This window comes from Odocoileus virginianus, chromosome 16 (genome assembly GCF_023699985.2).
Source record: "Odocoileus virginianus isolate 20LAN1187 ecotype Illinois chromosome 16, Ovbor_1.2, whole genome shotgun sequence".
Lineage (NCBI taxonomy): Eukaryota > Metazoa > Chordata > Mammalia > Artiodactyla > Cervidae > Odocoileus > Odocoileus virginianus.
In genome coordinates this window covers 11,914,500-11,938,325 of record NC_069689.1, presented here as the reverse complement: position 1 = coordinate 11,938,325, position 23,826 = coordinate 11,914,500, and the positions used below count along the sequence as shown (strand labels likewise).

The following is a 23,826-nucleotide window of genomic DNA, read 5'->3' as shown; positions in this document are numbered from 1 at the left end:
AATTTAGTAAAGCAAATATTTAAGTAAAATAAAAAAATTTTTCAGAGCAAAATATGATAAAAGTAAAATTTGAAATGCAGATTAAATTCCTAGCTTTCAATTCATTTCATGAGCACTTATGTCAAGTATTCTTGCACTGTTTTTGTAGAAGCCTCTGCGTTTGATCCAAAGTAACTAGTATTCTGCTGCAGAATCTGATTGACTTGTTTTTTTTCAGTCACTCAGTCATGTCCAGCTCTTTGCAACCCCGTGGACTGCAGCACATCAGGCTTCTCTGTCTTGCACTATCTTCCAGAACCTGCTCAAACTCATGTCCATTGAGTCAGTGATAACCATCCCACCATCTCATCCTCTGTCACCCCCTTCTCTTGCCCTTAATCTTTCCCAGCATCAGGGTGTACTTCAGTGAGTTGGCTCTTCGTATCATGTGGCCAAAGTATTAGAGCTTCAGCTTCAGGATCAGTCCTTCCAATGAATATTCAGAGTTGATTTCCTTTAGGATTGACTGGTGCAATCTCCTTGAAGTCCAAGGGATGCTCAAGAATCTTCTCCAGCATCACAGTTGGAAAGCATCAATTCTTTGGTGCTCAGCCTTCTTTATGGTCCACCTTTCACATCCATACATGACTACTAGATAAGCCATAGCTTTGACTATGGTCAAAGTCAGCAAAATGATGTCTCTCCTTTTTAATACATTGTCTACTTTTTTCACAAAGACAGAGGCACAGTGGTGTTTCAGCCCCTCTTTAAATCAGTGATGATGGCAGAAATCATTTTTGATAATATAATAAAAGCCTACAAAGCACCAAGCTTTTAATGCCATTATCACTTATACTCAAAACAACCTTCCAAGGGGCGTGTTGTTATCCATGTTTTGCCAGTGGGTAAACTGAGGCTCAGCGAAGTGAAGTAACTGGTCTGGGATCAAGTGAGTGGAGAGAACGTGGGCTCAAACCCAGATCTGTCTGGCGTCAGAGCTCACACTCCTTTCACTGTGATGGGCTGATTCTTGCAAAGATTTCCAGGTCAGTGCTTGCATCTCCTCATAAAAAATCAGTGCTTCATATAATTACTCTTTGGAAACCATCCCTCTCATGTGCCCTTGTGTGGATGTTGCTCGTTAGAAACAGTGATGTTCTGAGAAGCCCCGAGAGTGCTGACAGGAGCAGCAGGCAGAGGTGAGGGTGACTGAGCAGAGATGCCAGCAGCTTGCAACTCTGAGACAGACCTGCCCATTAATAAGGGGCTGCAGGCCCTGAACCCCCAGGTCAGGACCCAGGCCTGTGCTGTGAGAGAGGCCTGGTTCCTCTGCTCCTCCAGTTATGAAGGAGCTCATAGACAGGGCTCAGTCTCAGCAATATTATCTTGGAAGGAAAGAAGGAAGGGAGGATGATTAGTAACCATCATATTTGATACGGGCTGCCCCAGTAGCCCAGCAGGTAAAGAATCCACCAGCAATGCAGGAGACACAGGAAACTTGGGTTTGATTCCTGGATGGGGAGGATCCCCTGGAGAAGGAAATGGCTACCTGCTCCAGTATTCTTACCTGAGAAATCCCATGGACAGAGGAGCCTGGTGGGCTACCGTCCAAAGGATCGCTGAGCAACAGCTGAGCAGCTAAACCTGCACACTGTCTATGTGTGTGTGTATTAGCACTTTTGAAAGATTTTTTTTTTATATCAGCCAACTTTAACTCTTTATTGAACTTGTTACAATGTTACTTGTGTTGTTTATGTTCTGGCTTTTTGGCCATGGGCCGTGTGGGATCTTAGTTCCCAGACCAGGGACTGGATCTGCACCCCTGCACTGAAAAGTGAAGTCTTAACCACTGCAGCCTGGGGAAGCTCTTGTATATTAGCATTTAGACAGTAACCTTCCTTCTATAAATATTCTTAGTCCTCTGTAGACTTTCTTTCTAATTTACAAAATGATCAGTCAAAGTCATTTGATAAGCTGTTGTTCAGCAGTCAACTAGAAATATGTGGTTTTCTAGATTGTCTGAGACTCTTGGTTTTCAGCATAGGGCGTAGTGATTCAGTTATTCTATTTCTTTGCCTTATATGGGCTTCCTTGGATGTGAATTCTCATCCATCTGGAAGTTGGAAACCCAAACAGTGGTGTGTTAACAGTTACTCTGTGATAAAGTTCCTATAGATCTCTCCTGAGGAGAGAGAGTTTTGAAAACAGAAGCAAGCTGGGCCTTCTGACCGTTAGGAGTAAAACAGCCTCCAAGCCATTTAAGATACATGTACAATCGTGTTAGAGACTTTCTGTAATCAGAGCTCTAAATTAAACGAACTGGGGCGTCTGTGGCATCTGGATGGGTATATGTTTGTTTTCTTTTTTCGGGTTTTTTCAGCCTAGGATCGAAGAACAAAATCCCCTTTGGAAATTGTCCAGCACCCAGGGGTTGTCCTTTGTGTTGCCAATTAAGACTTCCATTGGGGGCTTGATTTGGAATCCTTGGGAAAAGCTTTGTTTCCATTAGTCAAAGAAGAAAAGGCAGAGAATCCGGGAAGACGCTGTAGGTCATACCTTGCTCAGTGGGGATGCTGAAGCTGACAATAGAATAACATTCCCACTGGCTCAAAACGGAGACAATCACTCATTATTTCCACTCCTAAGTAGAGCTTTACAATAGGGCAGAGCTGTGAGAAGAGAGATCAAAAGAACAAAACTGGTACAAAAAGAGAGCATTATTTTTAAAATGCTCCGCTCCAATTGGAAGATAGTATGGTAAATATCCATGGTTTCCAAACAAACAGCTGACAGTCCTTTGGAAAAATAGCTGCTCTCATTAGCAATACAGCGTTTGTGAAAGCCCCGAAGTCAGTGCCAGGTGCTTAAGGATTTAAATCTGCTTTGGGTTGTTGTTTTTGTTTTGTTTTTCTAATATATTTATCATTGAGATCCACTGAGATGTGTGTGTTAGATTCATATTCTGAGTCTGATCTCTGTAACAAGATTAGAGATGCGAGTATTTTGCTGTTGAACAGAGGAAGATGAATTGGCACCTACCCTCTTATCAGAAAGGATGCAGTTCCCCACTCTGGGCTCAGGTTGCAAAGTGTTAGTCGCCCAGTCGAGTCCCACTCTTTGCGACCTCATGGACTGTAGCCCTCCAGCCTCCTCTGTCCATGGAATTTTCCAGACAAGAATACTGGAGCAGGTAGCCATTCCCTTCTCCAGGGGATCTTCCGACCCAGGGATCGAACTCAGGTCTCCTGCATTGCAGGTGGATTCTTCACCATCTGAGCCACCAAGGGAAGCCTCCTAGGCTCGGGTAGTTGACTTTATATGATAGAAAAAACAAACCCAACTTACTTTCATGTGTCAGGTTCTCTAAGACCACCAGCCTTCTTAGGAAATACCTTTTTGTTGTTGCTGTTACAGTGATGTCTTCAGCCTTTCTTGATTACTGAAGTGCGTGACCTCAGTCTGTCAGCTACCTCACCCTTGCAGGACAAAAGCCAGGTTAGTTCTGGTCCCTGTTGACTTGCACTGCTCAGCACAGCGCCCAGTATAAGTTGATTCCAAGTAAGTATTTGTCGAGCATGCGCTCAGTCGTGTCCAGCTCTTCATGACCCCATGGACTGTAGCCCACCAGGCTCCTCTGTCAAAGGGATTCTCCAGACAAGAATACTGGAGCGGTTGCCATTTCCTTCCTGCATTTGTCAAGTAGATAATTCTTCTAATCTAGTGTTAATCACTCCAGCTGTCATGACAGATGACCTCATTAGAAAATCTCTTGTCGCGCATACAAGCTTCCCCTCAAGATTCATGTTTTTTTTTCAGGTGTAAAAGTTTGGGGTCTTTTCCCCGAAGTTTTGGAAAGCCAATTCTTGGCTCCAAGTCGCATAATGAAAGAAAGACAGCAGTCATGGTAGTTTATTACATTTAGAGTTACGCTATATCTCACCATGAGAAGAAAGACGGCCACTTTCCTCCACTCTCCATTTGCAGAGACCCAGTTTTACATCTGAAATTTAGTTTAAGTCGGCAGAAGCCATTGAATGCACTGCAGGGTAGTGTGAAGAACTACTACGTTTTCAGAACTTAGGAAGGATGGGGTTTGGGGGTGGGGGTCGAGGGCAGGAGGGAAAAGAAGAAATGATGGAATTATTAGTGCATTTCCACACCAGACGTACTTGCCTTAAGCACTAAAAAATGTGCTGTGTGATTATGCATTCTGTCCCAAGCCAGGACTTCTACCACTTTGAAAATAAAGAACGTGGTTTTTCCCTTGCTGTCCTGAGGGAACATAACTGGTTTGGTTACTCCCTGCTGGTTCCTGCAGGAGGCTCCTCACAGAGAGTATACTGTATTAACTCCTTCTCACTGCCCTTGTTCCTGCTGGTGTCCTGTCTTTAAGCTCTATTTTCTGTCCTTGGCTTTGAGTCCTAGCAAAGTCCTCTTTAATTCATAAGAGCCCTTGGCGCTCAAAAGGAAATTTCTTGTTCTTCATGAGTATACAACAATAGTAGATTAAAAAAAAGATTAACATTTTAATGCAAATATGCAAATAACAAATATCTTGAAAGGGTTGTGATGGATTATACCCAAGTCTATGTATGCAGACCGAAATGTTTTCCTGATTTAATGTGCAGTGTATTCTGTAATTTATTGAAGTTTACCAAAATAATTTTCCATGCTTTTTTTTACTACACTCATGTTTATTCTGCTTTGTTTCCATGCCTCTCATACAAAGATTAAACAGGTCTGTGAGTCTTCTCAATGCTTATACACTGAACAGGTCAACGGCCAGGTGAGGGGTACTTAGATTTCCAATGTAACCCTCGCTGACGCTTTGGTCGTTTCACCTGCCTTCTAGTGTAGTCGCTTAGAGGGTCTTACCTGATGCTTGTCATTGCTGAAGTCTTCGATCATGTTGCTGTTATTACTTATTGACCTTTGCTGGGTTTTTTAAACTTTTTATTTTATATTGTAATATAGCCAATTAACAGTGTTGTAACAGTTTCTAGTGGACAGCAAAGGAACTCAGCCGTACATATACATGTATCTATTCCCTGCCAACATTGGGTTTTTAGACATTCAGCACCTCTGTTCAGCAGGTCCTCAAAACTAATGTACTGCAGTGTTTCATAATTTGCAGGTGGTCTCTGTTTATTTTTGGCCTCGCCATGTGACTGATAGGCTCTTAATTCTCTGAGCAGAGATTGAACCCGGGCCCTTGGCAGTGAAAACTCAGGGCCCTAACCACTGGATCATCAGAGAGTTCCCTAGGTGCTGTTAACTAAGAGATTCAGCAGAGAGCTAGGGGCCATGTGACCACAGCCGTTTGACTTGAGACCCTGAAGCTCTCCCCCCATCTGTTGTTGTTGTTGTTCAGTGGCTCGGGTTGCGTCTGACTCTTTGCAACTGAGAAGTGCAACACACCAGGCTTCCCTGTCCTTCACTGTCTCCCAGAGCTTGCTCAAACTCATGTCCATTGGGTCAATGATGCCATCCAGCCATCTCATCCTCTGTTGCCCTCTTCTCCTCCTGCCCTCAGTCTTTCCCAGCATCAGGGTCTTTCCAGTAAGTCAGCTCTTTGCATCAGATAGCCAAAGTTTTGGAGCTTCGACTTCACCATCAGTCCTTCCAATGAATATTCAGGGTTGACTTCCTTTAGGATTGACTTGTCTGGTCTCCTTGTAGTCCAAGGTACTCTCAAAAGTCTTCTCCAACGCCACAGTTCAAAGCATCAGTTCTTCGACATTCACCCTTCTTTATGGTCCAGCTCTCACATCCATACATAGCTACTGAAAAAACCATAGCTTTGACTATACGGATGTTTGGCAGCAAAGTGATGTCTCTGCTTTTTAATATGCTTTCTAGGTGTGTCGTAGCTTTTCTTCCAAGGAGCAAGTGTCTTTTAATTTCATGGCTGCAGTCATTGTCTGCAGTGATCTTGGAACCCAGGAAAATAAAGTCTGTAGAATAGGAATGATACATTCCCTGGGGATTTGAGGTTTAAATTCAGTAATGTGTATGAAATGCAAAATTCTTCATAGATGTGAACTGTTGCTGCCCACCGCTTCATCACTGATCTCCCCTCTTAACTCTTCCAGGAGGTAGGTTGAGTGCTCATTATTAGCAAATCAGCTAACATTTGCTATCATTGATTAACAGTCATGGTGTCTCAGCTCTTTAAGGGTGCTTTATACAAGCTTTCAAATTGCCATGAACTTGCCCTGAACTCCCACAAGGACGCCACAGAAGTGATGCTGGAGGTTGCCAGCTGCCAGGGCGGGGTGCCTGAGAGCCTCATGTCAGATGCTCAGCGGAGAACACTCTGGAGACGTGAACTGAGCTTGGTGTTTATCGTCACTGGAAGATCTTGAACTTTAGTACAAAGGCTTCTGTAATTTTTAGACTTCAGTCCTGAATTTCAGAAATGTAATGCTCTCCCCAGAGCTGTAATTTTCTTGTCCTCAAATTGAGAGTTCTAAAAATTCACATTTTGCTCTTAAGGCACACCCGTGTGGATCCCAGCTGTGAGATCACGGTGCCGTCAATTCAGAGTTTCCTCGGTGACCGAAGAGCCTCTGAAGAAAGTGTCTTCCAGTCACTATGATTATGCTCATCTTATTTATGTTCATTCACTCAGAGTACTAGATGTTTTTTCAAAAACTGATACACCCTGCAGTTTTAAAAATCATGCTAAGAGATTATTTACTGACTGGTTGGACGTTACAGAGGAGGAAGGACTGAAATTGGCTGGAAGGAAGGCAGAGATGAGAAGGAAAAGGGAATGAAGGGAAGACAGCAGGAGCATCTCATGTACAAGGCTCTTGGACACTCTGTGTTCTTTAATTGTGAGAAAGGAAGGCGTATCCAGCCCAGGGGTAGTAGTCTCACTGTCTTGAGCTCCTGGGCTCCTGTATCCTCCTGATGGAACTTCGGGTCCTGTGCACCCTCTCCTGGCTCTGTGCTCACTGGAGCCTCTGAGGTTTCATCGTCAAGGTCCCCTCCTCCATCCACAGCCCCAGCACCTTAACCGTCCTCCCTGGGTTCTTGCTTCTCTGTCTCTCCAGGTTTCTCTGCCTCCTGAGAGGCAGTTCTTCAGCCCACCTCGTCCAGAGTTTCTCTTTCCCAAGAGGCAAAGGCTATCCTCATTTTCATCTCCTCTCCTTCCCAGCGTGGAGATTCCCTCTGCATCCGTGGTTTAGTAACCCCCGCTGGCATTGCTGTCCTAAGTCCCCTCCCGGGTTGCAGACTTAACATGCTCACCCACCGGCACCTTGACTCTGCACCCACACCAGGCCGCTGCCCTCACACACACAAACACACAGACCTGACGGGGAGCAGCACCTCCATTCACCCTTCTTTTTTTTTTCTTCTCATGGAGCAGGTGCTAAATGATAGCATCTCCCTGTGATCCTTTGTCAGTGTGACAGTTCCATGTATTGTTTCATTTATTTCATCCTTTCATTTAGTAAATATTTATCAAGCTTCTCTACTAGACTCTGCAAAGAATACAAGAACAATAAATGAGATGAGATCTCAGGAAACATATGACCTAATGATGACGATTAAAAAAAAAAAACTTGACAGAATGCCTGTAGTATGCTTCCAGGCTCCAAGAGCAGACCATCAAGCTACAGCCGCTGTCCTGGCTAACTGACCCCTCACCCCTGTGGGTTACTGTGAGGGGGGACCCCTTTTCCTAGGACAGGCTCCTGCCTACTGTGTAACTGCAGCACATCCAAGGTACTCGTTTTCTCTCTCCCAGAAGTTCACAATCTTCAGGAAGTCTTCCCTAGACATCCCACAGCAGGCTTCCAACCATGCTAGTCCCTCTGGTTATTCAAAAGGAAGTAAGCACTGGCGTGGGGACCCCCTCTAAACAAGGCATCCCACAGAGGGTGGACTGTGTTTGTCCCACGTGTGCCCTTAGACCAGAGTTCTTCAGTAGCATCACTGCTGACATTCGTCTGGACCATCTTTGTCATAGTGATCTCCCGGGCTTTATAAGGGTATTTGGGGCTTCCGAGGTGGCACTCGTGGTAAAGAACCCACCTGCCAATGCAAGGGATGTGGGATCAATCCCTGGGTCGGGAAGACCCTCTGGAGGAGGGCACGGCACCTCACTCTAAGTGGGTTAGGATTCTTGCGTGGAGAATCCCATGGACAGGGGAGCCTGGCGAGCTGCAGTCCATGGGGTCTCAGAGTCAGACGCAACTGAAGTGACTTAGCAGCTATAGCGGCACCTCCCTGGCGTCCGCCCGTTAGATAGAGCAGCCGTCCTCGCTCCCCCAGTTGTGACAAGCCAAAGTGTCCCTGTCAGACGTCCCTGGGGGCCAGAGTCACCCCTGGTTGAGCACCACTGGCCTAGACTGAAGCCTGCAGAAGGGTGGGGTCACCTCCCGCTAAGGCCGTGGAGGGTTCTCGCGGTATTGTCGGGGTTCATACCTTTCAACTTCCCCGATGACCTTCAACTTCACCAACTGTTACAAAGGCAATGAGTAGAGGCATAGATCTCAAGTGACATTCTGAAAAAATTTTTGATCTCTGTAGTAAGGAATTTAGAGCCAATCTCTCTCTTTAAGTATCCACATGGAAATAGGATATTCTGTGTATATGTTTTCGTATTCAGCAGTAGGATAAATCCACTCCGGGAAGAATTTCTCTGTCATTTCACTGTCATTTCCTTCGCATTTTCAGTACCATCAAGAGGACCAGCTCTTCCGAACGGGTGTCTCCTGGCGGTCGAAGGGAAAGCTATGGGGATTCCAAAGGAAACCGGAACCGCACGGGATCCACCAGCAGTTCTTCCAGTGGCAAAAAGAACAGTGAAAGGTAAGGGGCGTCTTCCCGCCGCTTCCTGCTGTTCTGATGTCGTGTGACCTCTCTTCCCCAGAGGTGAACCCGAAGGCCCCCTCATGTGCACATAAGCTAGGGGCCCTCCGTGGCACGTGCGCCTTCTCCGGACATCACTGTGGGCGCGTCCGACAGCTCCTGGTCACAGCTCACCCCAGTTACCAGCCAGGTGGAAAACTGTGGCTTCGACTCCCTATGCATGCAGAAGGCGTTCTTGAGAACTTGCTTAGTACCAACTCCATGGAATTTGGGAAGCTTCTGAATTGATAAAGTGCGGGACACTTTGTATTTCTAATACTCTCAGCTGCCTTTTTTTTTTTTTGCCTTTTTTCTGGCTGCACTGGGTCCTCATTGCTGTGCACGGGCTTTCTCAGTTGTGGAGCATGGTCCCTGGAGCACCAGGGCTCAGCTGTCACAGCATACAGGCTTAGCTGCATAGTGGCACTGAACCTGTGTCCCCTGCTTTGCACCAGGGATCGAACCCGTGTGCCCTGCATTGGAAGGCAGAGTCTTAGCCACTGGACTTTCTTGGCCACTTTTCCTGGTGAGGAAAGTCCCTCTCAGCTGCCACTTTAAAATTAACCTTAGTGGCTTAAGTTTGTCAACAATATTTCCTACGACAGACTGGGTAAAAAGTTGTAATTGCATAATTTGTCAGAACACCAGAAATAGGAACCACTTTCTGGTTTCATGAGTCTTTTTCTTTGAGGTTGGTTTATAATGGATTATGATAACTCCTTGTTAAACTAATAGTAACATTTTATTAGTGAGAGATAATCTGGGGCATTTTAACAGCTTGTTTTACGTCTAAGAATGTATTGTGTATATGAGAACAGTTTCTCTGTATTTATCTACGCCACATACTTTATTCTGTCTTTTTAAACATTGTGCTTTAAATTTTATTCTCTGTTGAGCAAAGCTTACGAAGGAATTTCAGCTTCACAGGCTAACCATGTTTTGGTTTTTGTTTTTTTACCAAATGTTCATGTAAGGAGAAGGCTTAGTCATAAAGCAGTGGATTCCAACCCACAGGCTGTGAAAGTTCCAAGTTTGTAAGTCCACTTTGATTCAGTCCTATAAAAGAAGCTTAAGCTCTTTTTTGGTTTTATTCCTAAAAGACATGTTTTTTATGAAGAGATGCAAGCACCTCTCATGTCTCTAGCAGGTCAAATCCACAGCCAATTAGCAATCTCAAAACCACTGACATGGGGCTGTCTTCTAATTTAGCCTATTAGGACTTCTTATCAGAAGATTATGCTAATTGGGTGATAATACCTTGGAAATAAGGCCAAGTGGTCACAACAGCAGCAGAGCATGAATAAGTGGGAGATGCCGGGTGGCCTTTAGGCTTCTCTGAATTTAGGGTAAGCTTGGAAGTTGACCTGAGATGTCGAGATCTAGGCAGTTCTTAAAAACTTGGCTCCTTCTCTGCACATCTGACTTGTATTAAGAATTTCCAGAAAGAATCTGCACTGTGCAAACTCCAGATCTGTTGTATCTTTTAAATCCTATGCTTTGCTCAGTGTGCTGGGTAAATATTTCCATGAAAGATATTTACAAAGGGTGTTTTTTTTTTTTAATGCCAGGAAATTTTGATTTGGAAATGAAGGACTGGGAAAATTTACTAATCATTTTCTAAAAATAATTCAGGCAACTGAACATTGGCCATTAAACATAAGTTCTTTGTCTTGTTAGATCCCAAGAATAGTTGAGGCCCATGTAGTGCTGAAGACTTGAGAGTCACTTGGACTGCAAGGAGATCAAACTAGTTAATCCTAAAGGAAATCAACCTAAATATTCATTGGAAGGACTGATGTTGAAACTAAAGCTCCAATACTTACCTGATTCAAAGGGCCAACTCATTGGAAAAGACCCTGATGCTGGGAAAGATTGAGGGCAGGAGGAGAAGGGGACGACAGAGGATGAGATGGTTCGATAGCCTCACTGACTGAATGGACATGAATCTGAGCAAACTCCAGGAGATAGTGAAGGACAGGGAAGCCTGGTGTGCCTTAGTCCAGGGGGTCACAGAGTCAGACACAACTTAGTAACTCAACACCACCACCACCACGTGTAGTGCGGAACTGGTTGAGGTGCACCTAAGGAGTATCAGAGAGAAAGTTCCTGCCTTCTGTGGGTCATTGCTGGTACAGGCAGACACCTTTAGGGACCTGTGGAAATGATGGCAGCGGTAACTCAGACAGAAGGAAGAAGCAGCTAGAAACAATAGAGGTGAAGGTCAAGCCGGTGCATCCGTCACTGCCTGTCCACTTCCCTTCATCCTTCCGTTCCATCCCCCATCAAGAGCCCCTCTCTTGAGTTACCTGGAACTTGTACCAAACCAGAGCTGGAGTCTTATGGACCAGTGCCCAGTCTCCAGGGCTTAAAGCAGGCAAAGAAAGGGATGGAAGGTGCAATTCCGCTTTTAAACATTATGGTCCTCAGTAGTCTAAGATTGCACAACCTCTTGCGCATCACACACAAATATTTGTCCACGATCTTACCTTTTAACCCATTGTCCATGCGTGGTTACTGTACATAGCAAGATGTAATGGAAAGAACACAGGTTCTGGAGTAAAAGAGAGATCTGGGTTTGTGAACAAACTTGGCCACTTCACTTCTCTGAGCCTCAGCTTGTCCCCCTCTGTGAATGAAGGGTTTTATATCTTAATGCCCTTGAATCTTGTCAGAGAGCTAACTGGTAGGAAAACACTCAGCATAGCACTTGGCACTCAGTAACGGCAGCTGTTGTGAATCAAGACCTGTGCAGAGTAGGAGAAAATATGGTTCATGAGGCTTTCCAAAATTCTGAACTTGATTTTCCTCGATTGTAAGGTGAAGGTGGTGGATGCCGTCTGATGTTGTTAGTCTTTTTTCGGTCTAACACATACTAACTTATATCCACAGGACACTCTTATGAGTACAACCTGGATTTTGGCAAATTCTAATTGGCTGCGGAGACACAAATTATTATACAGTCGCCCCAGGATGTCCAAGGGCTGTTGGTTCCAGGACCCCACCCCTACTCCCATCCCCAAATCCACGGATGCTCAAGTCCTTCAGTTAGTGGTTCTGCATCCACAGATTCAGCCAACCATGGATTTTTATGCTTGTGTTTGATTCCTTGGATGCAGATACAGAGGAATGACCGTATATTCTCATGGTTGTTAATATCACATCAGAACGAGCTGGTGTGCAGGCGCTGAGACCCCAGGAAAGCTCATCAGAGCATGAGTGAGTGAGGGTGGCCTTAGAGCTGTGACTTTGAGTCCGTCCTGATTCACAGAAGGAGTCATTCACCCCGGGCCATGCTTGGGCTTGTATTGGTCCCAAACTATTTGCTACAAAGCTCTCAACGACCACACACCATATGCAAAGCTGCTTTAGCACATCTGGCACTTTTGTGAAAATGAGAAAGAGGCTCCTTTCAGCATTCATGTGTCTCTGTAATAATAATCACAACAAATATAAAGCCATTTCCTATCGATTGTATAGATCTTACTGTCAAACATAAAGTAATAGTGTTTTGAGGTCCTAAACATTTACATTTTCTAAGATACATTAATTTATTGAATAATCATCATGTTTTGTGTTCAAAGCAACTATCTCCCTGGTGGTTTCCGTCTCCTTGCTCATGTGTCTCATTTTCTTTGGAAATGGTCACGAGAGTCAGTAGTCTCTCTTGTGACACTTTAGATTTTTATCTTCGAATAGTTAACATTTTAAAATATTTTCCTTGCAGTGAGCCACAGAATTTTAACCGCACTTATTAATCTTTGCACTGACAAAATTTTCATAGGAACAAAAGCAATATACAGCAGTGTAATATTTACCTCATGTATTATTGATGGTATATTGTGAATATTAAAAATTATTTATATAGTGATCTGTGTCATAATGAAGTACTTAGTAAATTTAAATAGGGACTTGACAGTAACATTCTGATAAACAATCTGTAATACCTAGTGTAGCCAGTAGACTAATCCAAGAAAAGGGTTTTGTTTTGTTGTTTTGTTTTAATAAGTATTTCATATCAGACAGAAAAACAGCTACTGTTCAGAATGTACAGTTAATGTTGCCAGATTGATAAAATGTTTCAATTATCCAACTGGTTCCCCCATTGTCATTTTGAGGGGAATAAGATATATCAACTTTGTAAGCAAGACCCTTGGTCTCCGTCAGAAAGTTGTTGCAGTGTGAGCTGATTTTGTTCAAGTAAGAAATGTGACGGCCACCTGCTGGAAACCTTGTTGTAACACACAAACTACCCATCTTTGGGGTCAACAAATGTGAAAAAAGCTTCAAAATTACGAGGACGTCTCCCGCATGAAGACTTGCCCCTGGGTGCCCTTTAGTGTTGCGCCGCTGGCTGCTTTATCCCAGCTGCGAGGTCAGAACTGTGAGCAGGACATTCAGCTCCATCCTCCTTGAAATATCAGCCTTCAATGAGGAAGGCTTTTTTTTTTTTTTACACTGAAGTATAGTTGATTTACAATGTTGTGTCAGTTTCCGTGGCACAGCAGAGTGATTCAGTTATATATATATATATATATATATATATATATGTAGACGATACCCACTCTAACGGCAAAAAATGAAGATGAACTAAAGAGCCTCTAGATGAGAGTGAAAGAGGAAAGTGAAAAAGCTGGCTTGAAACTCAACATTAAAAAAAAAATAAGTTCATGGCATCCAGTTCCATCACTTCATGGCAAAGAGAAAAAGTGGAAACAGTGACAGATCTTATTTTCTTGGGCTCCAAAATCACTGTGCACGGTAACTGCAGCCATGAAATTAAAAGGTGCTTGTTCCTTGGAAGGAAAGCTAATGTTTTAAAAAGCAGAGACATCGCTTTGCTGACAAAGGTCCATATAGTCAAAGCTACCTGGTTTTTCCAGTAGTTATGTATGGATATGAGAGTTGGACCATAAAGAAAGCTCAGTGCTGAAGAATTGATGCTTGCAAACTGTGGTGCTGGAGGAGACTGTATATTATCTAGGGTGAAACAGATCACCAGCCCAGGCTGGATACACGAGACAAGTGCTTGGGCCTGGTGCACTGGGAAGACCCAGAGGGATCGGGTAGAGAGGGAGGTGGGAGGGGGAATCGGGATGGGAAATACATGTAAATCCATGGCTGATTCATGTCAATGTATGACAAAAACCACCACAATATTGTAAAGTAATTAGCCTCCAACTAATAAAAATAAATGAAAAAAAAAAAGCAAATAATTAAAAAAAAAAAAAAAGAAGAGTTCCTTGGAGAGCAAGGAGGTCAAACCAGTCAATCCTAAAAGAAATCAACCCTGAATATTCATTGGAAGGACTGTTGGTGAAGCCGAAGCTCCATTACTTTGGCCACCTGATGGGAAGAGCCGACTCATTGGAAAAGACCCTGATGCTGGGGAAGACTGAAGGCCAAAGAACAAGGGGGCAGCAGAAGATGAGATAGATAGCATCACTGACTCAATGGACATTAATTTGAGCAAACTCCAGGAGGTAGTGGAGGATAGAGGACCCTGGCATGCTGCAGTCCATAGGGTCACAAAGGGGCAGACACGACTTAGTGAAGGAGCAAAAACCACAAATATATAAGTATAATAATATATGTATTATTTTCCATTATGGTTTATTACAGGACTTATTACTATTGAATGGAATTCCCTGTGCTATACAGTAGGTCCTTGTTGGTTATCCATTCTGTGTTTAATAGTCTGTATCTGCTAATTGCAGACTTCCAGTCCATCCCTCCCCTACCCTGTTCCCCTTGGCAACCACAAGCCTGTTCTCTATGTCTGTGAGTTTGTTTCTTTTTCATGGATAAGTTCAGTTGGCATCATATTTTAGATTCCACATATAAGTGATATCATTTGTCTTTCTCTGTCTGACTTACTTCATTTAGTATGATCATCTCTGGGTCCATCCCTATTACTGCAAATGGCATTATTTCATTCTTTTATGTGACCGAGTAGTATTCCATTGTGCATACACACATGCACGAACACACCTTCTTTATCCATTCACCTGCTGATGGATATTTAGATTGCTTCCATGTCTTGGCTGTTGTGAATAGTGCTGCTATGAACACAGGGGTACATTATCTTTTTGAATTACACTTTTGTCCAAATATATGCCCAGGAGTGGGACTGCTGGGTCATATAATAGCTCTGTTTTAGTTTTTTAAGGAACCTCCATACTGTTTTCCATAGTGGCTCCACAGTTTACATTCCCGCTGACAGTGTAGGAGGGTTCCCTTTTCTCCATACTAGCAGAGACAGTCTTTTTGGATGACACCTGGAGGTCCTCGTTTGTTGTTTAGTCACTCAGTCGTGTCCAACTCTCCGTGACCCCATGGACTGCAGCACGCCAGGCCTCCCTGTCCTTCACCATCTTCCAAGTTTGCTCAAACCCATGTCCATTGAGTCGGTGATGCCATCCAACCATCTCATCCTGTGTCACCCCTTCTCTTCCTGCCCTCAATCTTTCCTAGCATCATGGTATTCTCCAACGAGCCGGCTCTTTGCATCAGGTGGCCAAAGTATTGGAGCTTCAACTTCAGCATCAGTCCTTCCAATGAATATTCAGAGTTGAGTACCTTTAGGATTGACTGGTTTGATCTCCTTGCTGTTCAAGATACTCTCAAGAGTCTTTAGCACCACAATTCAAAAGCATCAATTCCTTGGCACTCGGCTTTCTTTATGGTCCAACTCTCACATCCATATACGACTACTGGAAAAGCCATAGCTTTGACTGGATGGGTGTTTGTCAGTGAAGTGATGTCTCTGCTTTTTAATTCACTGTCTAGGTTTGTCATAGCTTTTCTTCCAATGAACAAACATCTTTTAATTTCATGGCTGCAGTCACTGTCCGCACTGATGTTGGAGCCCAAGAAAATGAAGTGTCAGAGGTCCTTAAGGCTCAGCTTTGCTTAGCTTTTCCTTGAGCATCACTGATAGTGGGATCTAAATCTTAATCTTGGGCCTGGGTTCAAGTCCTCATCCACTGGCTGCCCACCCTCTCTGGTGCCCTGATATCCTCACCTGCCAACCCTGGCTCCCACTTTCCCCAGCAGGATTTATTTTCCTTTGTGAAGTAATTTATTATTACACAAGATAACCTGTGTTTTGGAATATCCAAATAAACGAAAAAGAGGAAAGGAAAGCTGTCTATAACTGTGGCAGTCAGAGGACTCGAAGCTACCTCTTTATTGTGTTTCCATCCAGACTTTGTTTCTAGGGTGTTGTGTAGTGTATAATTTCTACATAAATGATATTCTTCTGCATATATTTTGTAACCCTCTTTTTCATTTGCTGTGTAAGCATGCCTTTGTCTTAGGAAATATACTCTTACAACGTTTTCTCAGATGAGGACCATCATTTACCTAGATGAATGCACTTTAATTGGGCATTTGGGAACCAGGAAGACTTTTCTAGTTGTCAGACCAGCCCAGCATCTAGAACAATGTCCAGTATACAGTAGGTGCTCGGTTGATTAGCTGTGTCTCTTTGTGGCCCCATGGACTGTAGCTCACCAGGCTCCTCTGCCCATGGAATTTTCCAGGCATGAATACCGGCGTGGAGTGCCATTTCCTTCTCTAGGGGATCTTCTCAACCCAGGTATCAAACCCACATCACTTACATCTTCTGCATTGGCAGGAGGATTCTTTACCACTAACGCCACCTGAGAAGCCCTAGTAGGTACCGTAGGTACCCAATAAGTATTTGTTGAATGTATCTTTTTAACCCCAATCAATATAACAGAAAGAATTTAGGCTTAAGGAACGTCTTGGCCATAACCAAATTTTAATCCCAGCTCTGCCACTTTTGTTCTGTGACTGTGAACTAGTTAGTTAATCTCACTGAGGTTCCTCTCAGCACCAGTGAAAACTAGCCCCTACCTACTGCCCAGGGCCGCTGTGAGTGTTAAACAGGATGGTGGACGTCGGTAGCATCCTTTGCATGGGGCTTGCCAACACTGGGACTCCATAGGTGATAGCCACTACTGTTATTTGCCTTCTCCATTCTAGCGTTTGGGCTGATGTTTGCATAGCTTTGTTCACCCCAGTCCTCAGTCCGGAGTGCCTCTCTTCTTCAGGACATTGTAGAATTCTCCAACTCCCATTAGAGACCTCACCCCAACCTGAAAAGGGAGGAATCAGAAATTCTGTCACCTTATTCAGTCACTTTCCCAGCACTGCTTGACTCACTGAGCCCCTGCTCTGTGCAGAACACAATGTGAGGCATGGCAGGAAGTGGAAAGGAGCAGCCCGTGAAGACGCGTGCTCTCTACAAACGCCGGTGACACCCGCACATGAAAAGGGTCAATGACCTCCATTTCCAAAGGTCGCTCACCCCCACCAGGGAGGCAAAGGACAGCCAGCTCAATAGAAAAGTAGGTAAAAGGTATGAGCAGAGGCAGTTCACAGAGAAAGAAGTGCAAATAGCCAGTTAATTAAGGAAAAGGTGTTCAAACTCTGTCTTCATTAAAGTGATGCAAATCTAAGTAAGAAGACAGCAGAAAAACCTTTTTATTGTATTATAAAATCAAAGAGCCCAAAACCAAACAAATGCACAGCTCCGTGAGTGACCGCTTCTAACACTTAGTACCTGGAGGTTTCCCTTGTGCTAAGTGATGTATGTGTGTGTCGGGAGACCTGGCAGGAAGAGGAGAACTCCAGCCAATTCCGCAAGACCCAACTCAGGATGCCCTTCTCTGGGAAGCCTGCCTGGGCGCCCGGGCCTGAGTTAGCCGCCCCCTAGACGGCTTTGTTCCTGCCCATTAACTTTATGGATTTCCCTGGTGGCTCAGATGGTGAAGAATCCTCCTACCGGGCAGAAGATGTGAGTTCGATACCTGAGTTAGGAAGATCCCCTGGAGAAGGAAATGGTAACTCAGTGTAGTATTCTTGCCTGGGAAATCCCATGGATAGAGGAGCCTGGCGGGCCACAGGCCTTGGGGTGGCAAAGAGTCAGACACAGCTCAGCGAATAACACATACATTGACTTTTAAACCCCCACCCCACACACTGCCAGGGGCAACACCTATACCCTCCCCCCCGCTACACCTTTAAGCTTCGGGAGGGCAGAGCTGGGTCATTTTTTTCTTCTTTGTATTCCTAGTGCTTTGCACAGGTCTGGCACACAGTAATTGCTCAACAGACATTCACTGAATGAATGAAAAAATGTTACCCGTATACTTAATTGTTAAAAACATGATTATTTAAGAACTATGCAAATAGCACCACCTATTGGTGGATGATTTTAACACTGCATTTTGGATTCTGAAACATATACACTGGAAATGGGGTGACTTAAATGAATCTTTTTTTTTTTTTAATGAAATGATTGTTTCAGTCTTTAAGCCAAGGGGTCATTTACTTTTTAACAAATAATAAAATATATAAGCACTGATATTCTTTATTTAGTTTCAGTTTTGAGGCTGTTAGGTGAGGAGCTCAAAAATACATATAGGTTATTGTCGGTGAAATTAGAAGGAAGAGGGAAGATATTAATTAATAACCACATGTTAAGTACTTTGTTACATGTTATATTTGATCCTGCAGGTACCCTGTGCCTCACAGTGGTTTTGGTCCTGTTTTATAGATGAATCTAAAGTTTGTAGAGGTGAAGTGATTTGCCCAAATAAAACACGAATCCAGCTGACTTCAAAATCTTTGCTGCTTCTTCCATGTTAAACTGGAAGTATTGGTTGGAGATGTCTATGAAGCAGTAGTTTTTGACCCCAGAAGTGACTTCTAAATATTTTAAATCAGTAGTTCCTGAATGAGCCTACTTGTATTGTGGTTAAAAGCTGCTTACTTAGGGCAGTATATAAAAGAATCATCATTTACATAGCAGAGTATTTTGCCTTCCAACAGGGATTATATTCCATCAAGTGAAATCATTTTCAGAAGGAGTCATGGTACGTGTGCTGGGAGGTACCATTTTTATAGATGAGTAAGTTTCAGGGGAAAACAGTTTGACTTTGGAACAGTGTCCTCCTCGACCAGGACTTCTTAATCATTTTCTGAAGCAAGCATATCTTCTCAGAAGCATCTGGCCCATATCAGTGCTCCCAAATCCCCATCTCCCAGAGTGCCCTGTTATACAGGCCACCCATGTGGCAGAGACCTCCTCTCAGGACTTTGGGGTAAACTAGTAACAGATATGAAAATGCTAGGGCTTCCCTGGTGTCTCAGATGGTAAAGAATTCGCCTTCCATTGCAGGAGACCTGGCTTCAGTCCCTGAGTCGGGAAGATCCCCTGGAGAAGGAAATGGCAACCCACTCCAGTATACTTGCCTGGAGAATTCCATGGACAGAGGAGCCTGGCAGGCTACAGTCCATGGGGTCGCAAAGAGTTGGACACGACTGAGCGACTAACGCTTTCACTTTCACAATCATGCTAAGTGCAGATCCCACCACAGGGCAAGAGTTTGGGGAATATTCGTTGCATCCGAGCCTGAACGAATTCTTGGCTGGACTCTCCTCCCCTGACACACACCCAGCCTGTGGTGCGGCATCTGAATTATAGCAGATGAAGGGGGAAACAGCCGCTTGTGACAGCCCCCGGCGCCCAAAGTCCACACCGAACATTTCCGGGGATTCGATGCCACGTGACTTGGTCCTGGGCGGTTATAGCCGCTTCGTGGGTGTGAACTCACAGCTTCCAGTGGGAGTTTTCCTTGTACCCACTGTCTGGTCTCCTCTCGCTGCCTCCAGATCCAGCTACTGGTCTGGGGAAGGCTCCAGGCGACCTCACCTCCCCCCTGACCCCCAGGTACCGCTTATACTTAGAGGGGTCCTTCGCAGAGTCTCCTGAACCGTCCCGCCCTAGGGAGAGTACAGCCAAGCTTTTTCAGCAGATCGCCTTCCTGCCAAAAAAAACAACCGCACCGGATGGCACCGCTGTTCATTTAGGAGCCATTGGCCCTGGCCGCCTAACGCCGGACCAGCCAAGAGATGAGGGTCTGCCTGCCAGGATGGAGATCCTTCCTCTCCTCTGGGCTCACTTCCGTCCTGCACCTCCGTCAGTGCTGACTCCGGACTTGGATGGGGAGGAAGGGAGCCTCACTCTGCTCCCAGAGCTTATCCACCCTCCGTCCCAACAGCCCCACGCCACCCCTGGGGACCAGGCTCTGGCTGCGGAGGCGGTGTGAAGTCACCCATTTCAGTTTTCCCTGGAGCTCACAGTGAGGAGTGGGTGACCAGGGACAGACTACACAACACCTCGAGAGGCAGTCTCTTGGTCCAAGTGGGTTCACAGCCCGGGCGTGTTTCCAGCGTGCTGGGTCCAAAGCGCTATTTGAGGAGCTCACTCTCAGCTCTCCTGATGCTGAGTTGAGGATCGGACAGGTGATGGGCACCTGACTCCCGTGAGCTGATGTTGACTGGGGCAACAGCGTCTTTAACTTCGAATCACCATCATCATGTGTTCTGTGGGTTTTCCCTTCTGTCTGCGATTGGGGAGATTCATTGTCCTTTTATAGTTTTGTATTTATAAGTCAGGCACTCATGACTGGAGTAGGCCCTTTCCCTGGCCTCTTGCCTTTCAGGAGGGTGGTGCATTGGCAGGAATCATGGATTCTAAAGTAAATATATTAATAGTTTATTTTTCTATAGAAACTTAACTTTCTAAAATAGTGAAACATAGCAGTAATAAGTTTCCTAAATATAGCTTGTGTCAGTCATTCAGTCGTGTCCGACTCTTTGTGATCCCATGGACTGTAGCCCGCCAGGCTCCTCTGTCCATGGAATTCTCCGGGCAAGAATACTGGAAGGGGTTGCCATTTCCTCCTCCAGGAGATCTTCCTAGGGATCCAATCAGGGTCTCTTGCATTGCAGGCAGATTCTTTACCATCCGAGCTACAGGGAAGCCTTGTACCCAAAGGGTAGCCCATAGTTTAGTGCAGGATTTGAAGAACTCTGAGCACTTCAGTACCTGATACTTCTCAGTGCCCTTCAGCTGATAACACTCAGGCTGCCTTTTTCTGATCTTTTAACAGAGATCTTTTATCCTTCTTCTTACGGTGCTTCAGCATCAGAATTCCACTAGCCTCCCTACATTTGGAGTTCACATTCCCCTATGAATGTTCTCTAAGAGAAACATAATCTGTAATTGCTCTTTTCTATCTCTTGGGAAGATTCTGTGTTGTTTATATCTGTCTCACGGACTTGACATCTTTCTACTTCTGTGATCAAAGTCATGATGGAAAAAAAAATAGCTTTCCTGTCTTCTAATTCCCTGCCTAGCTTCCCTAACTAGCGGATGTGCTTTGTAGTGATCTGTTTTAGCTTTTCCTCTGTGTCCTTGCCCTACCATCAATCTGATAAAATATAAAACTTGGAGTTAAGACTTGTTCTTCCACTTAAAAAAAAAATCACAAGAGTGTCACTTCCCCCAATAACGAGAACAAGCCAGGTAACCCCACCATGGAGCCAAGGTCACCAAGTGATACGATGAACTCCAACCCCAAAAGTGACAGGCCCCTCTCTTAGGAGGGACTGCGACCACTGCTGAAGTCTTTGCAGAGCTGCAGGAAGAGAAGGAACGGGAGGAAGAGGAGGAAAGGAGCTGAATGCTTCTAGAGTCCTGCGAGGCCGGGTGTGGACCGGCATGGGTGGACTCTCAGGAGCCGCAGGCTCGAGGTGAACCTTCATGCACGCGCGCACACGCACACACACACACACACACTCGAGGTGAACCTTCATGCACGCGCACACACACACACACACACACACACACTCGAGGTGAACCTTCATGCACGCGTACACACACACACACTCGAGGTGAACCTTCATGCACGCATGCTCACACACACACACACACACACACACTCGAGGTGAACCTTCATGCACGCGTACACACACACACACACACTCGAGGTGAACCTTCATGCACGCGTACACACACACACACACACTCGAGGTGAACCTTCATGCACGCGTACACACACACACACACACTCGAGGTGAACCTTCATGCACGCATGCTCACACACACACACACAGACACGTTCTTCCCTCAAAGCCAGGAGAGTCCTGAAGCCACCCTCTCAGAGCCCAGGCATGGTAGTTGCTGAAGGGTGCTCCACACTGGGCCTTTCATGGGAACCAGGTGCTATCAGCTGCCCTGGAGGAGGGACGGGGACCCCGAGAGGGGCCCTGGTTGGGTGGGGCTGGGCATGCTGAAGGCTGAGCACCAGCTGGGAGGACGGCAGGGGGCGTCATTCATCCAGCACCTCTGGCTACTTCGGGGAGTGGGTGGGACAGTAGGGGCCAAGGCCACTGAGACACGCCCCTGCCCCCCCCAGCAGCCCACCCGGCCAGACGCAGATCCACAGGGCCAGCCAAGGTCAGAGGCAGGGAGGGCTCCAGACCCTACCAGCTTCCAGTCAGCAGCTGAAGACTGTTACAGGCCCTGGGTCACAGCTGTGAACAGCGAGCCCTGCCCTTCTGGGCTTCCCTCCTGATGGGGAGAGACATGATAAGATAAATCTGGGCTTCCCAGGTGGTACTATTGATAAAAGAACCCACCTGCCAACACAGAAGATGTAAGAGACCCCGGTTCGATCCCTGGGTCGGGAAGATGCCCAGAGGAGGGCATGGCAACCCACTCCAGTGTTCTTGCCTGGAGGATTCTCCAACTGAACTATGAGGGAATCCCAAAATCATTGGGGTGGGTTTCATTTATTTACTGTGTCTTGTTCTGTGTTAGAGTGGGAGGTATTCTGGGAAGCCAGGGCAGGAGCGGGCAGTGGGTACCGTGGAAGACGGGGTGGACATTGGAGTGTCGCAGGCTTGGGTTCAAGGGCTGGCTCTGTGTGTGAACAGGATTCACTTCCTGCCGCCCTTGGGGGTCCCGTCCCCTGTCTGGCACGAGGTGGCAGTCTTCCCACGGGCAGCTGTCCGGTTGTCACGGGGAGGACCGTGCCCTCCTGCACTTGACGGGGGGACTCCCCGGGCAGACTGTCCTCTGGGAAGCTCGCCCCCAGGGGTGACCTCAGCCTGTCCATGGTGTGCCCTTGAACTTGGTGGGTTTCTCAGGTGCAGACATGGGGTCTCAGCCTGATTGAGACAGTGGGGTCCCCCCATGTCCCAGGATGTGGCCACACCCCAATAGTCCTTATTCTTCCCTCCTTTTCCCTGCCCCCTCACCTTCCCCCCAGGAGCCATCCCTCCTGGGAGTTGTTCAGTCACCCAGTTGTGTCCAACTCTTTGCAGACCCCATGGACTGCAGCACACCAGACCTCCCTGTCCCTCACTATCTCCCGGAGTTTGCCCAAGTCTGTGTCCATTGCATCGGTGGTGCCATCCAGCCATCTCATCCTCTGATGCCCTCTTCTCCTTCTGCCCTCAATCTTTGCCAGCATCAAGGACTTTTCCAATGATTTGGCTATTTGCATCAGATGAGCAAAATACTGGAACTTCAGATTCAGCATCAGTTCTTCCAGCGAGTATTGAGGGTTGATTTCCCTTAAGATTGACTGGTTTGATCTCCTCCTTTCCAAGGGACTTTGAAGAGTCTTCTCCAGCACCACAGTTCAAAGGCATCAATTCTTTGGCACTAAGCCTTCTTTACGGTCCAGCTCTCACAACCGTACATCACCACTGGGAAGACCATACCTTTGACTATAAGGACCTTTGTCGGCAGAGTAGTATCTCTGCTTTTCAACACACTGTCTAGGTTTGTCATAGCTTTCCTGCCAAGAAGCAGTTTTCCTCTGATTTCATGGCCATGGTCACCATCTGCAGTGATTTTTGAGCCCAAGAAGAGGAAATTTGTCACTACTTCCACCTTTTCTCCTTCTGTTTGTCATAAAGTAATGGGGCCTGATGGCATGATCTTAGGTTTTTAATACTTAATTTTAAGCCAGCTCTTTCACTCTCCTCCTTCACCCTCATCAAGAGGTTCTTTAGTTCCTCCCCTCTCGGGAGCCAGGTGCTAAAGTTCTCTTGCCAAAGCCCCTGCGACAGGAGTTTGCTAGTTTTAAGTCAGTTCTTCAA

At 45.7% G+C, this 23,826-nt stretch overlaps 1 protein-coding gene across 5 annotated transcripts in view; it reads left to right on the top strand.

Moving 5' to 3' along the window:
* EML1 (EMAP like 1) overlaps positions 1–23,826 on the top strand; it is a 196,282-nt gene that overhangs the window by 135,669 nt on the left and 36,787 nt on the right. For all 5 annotated transcript variants that reach the window (XM_070477850.1, XM_070477847.1, XM_070477849.1 and 2 more), the window contains exon 4: positions 8,668–8,802. In XM_070477850.1, the coding sequence (XP_070333951.1) occupies positions 8,668–8,802 (135 nt within the window). The remainder of the gene's footprint in view (positions 1–8,667; positions 8,803–23,826) is intronic.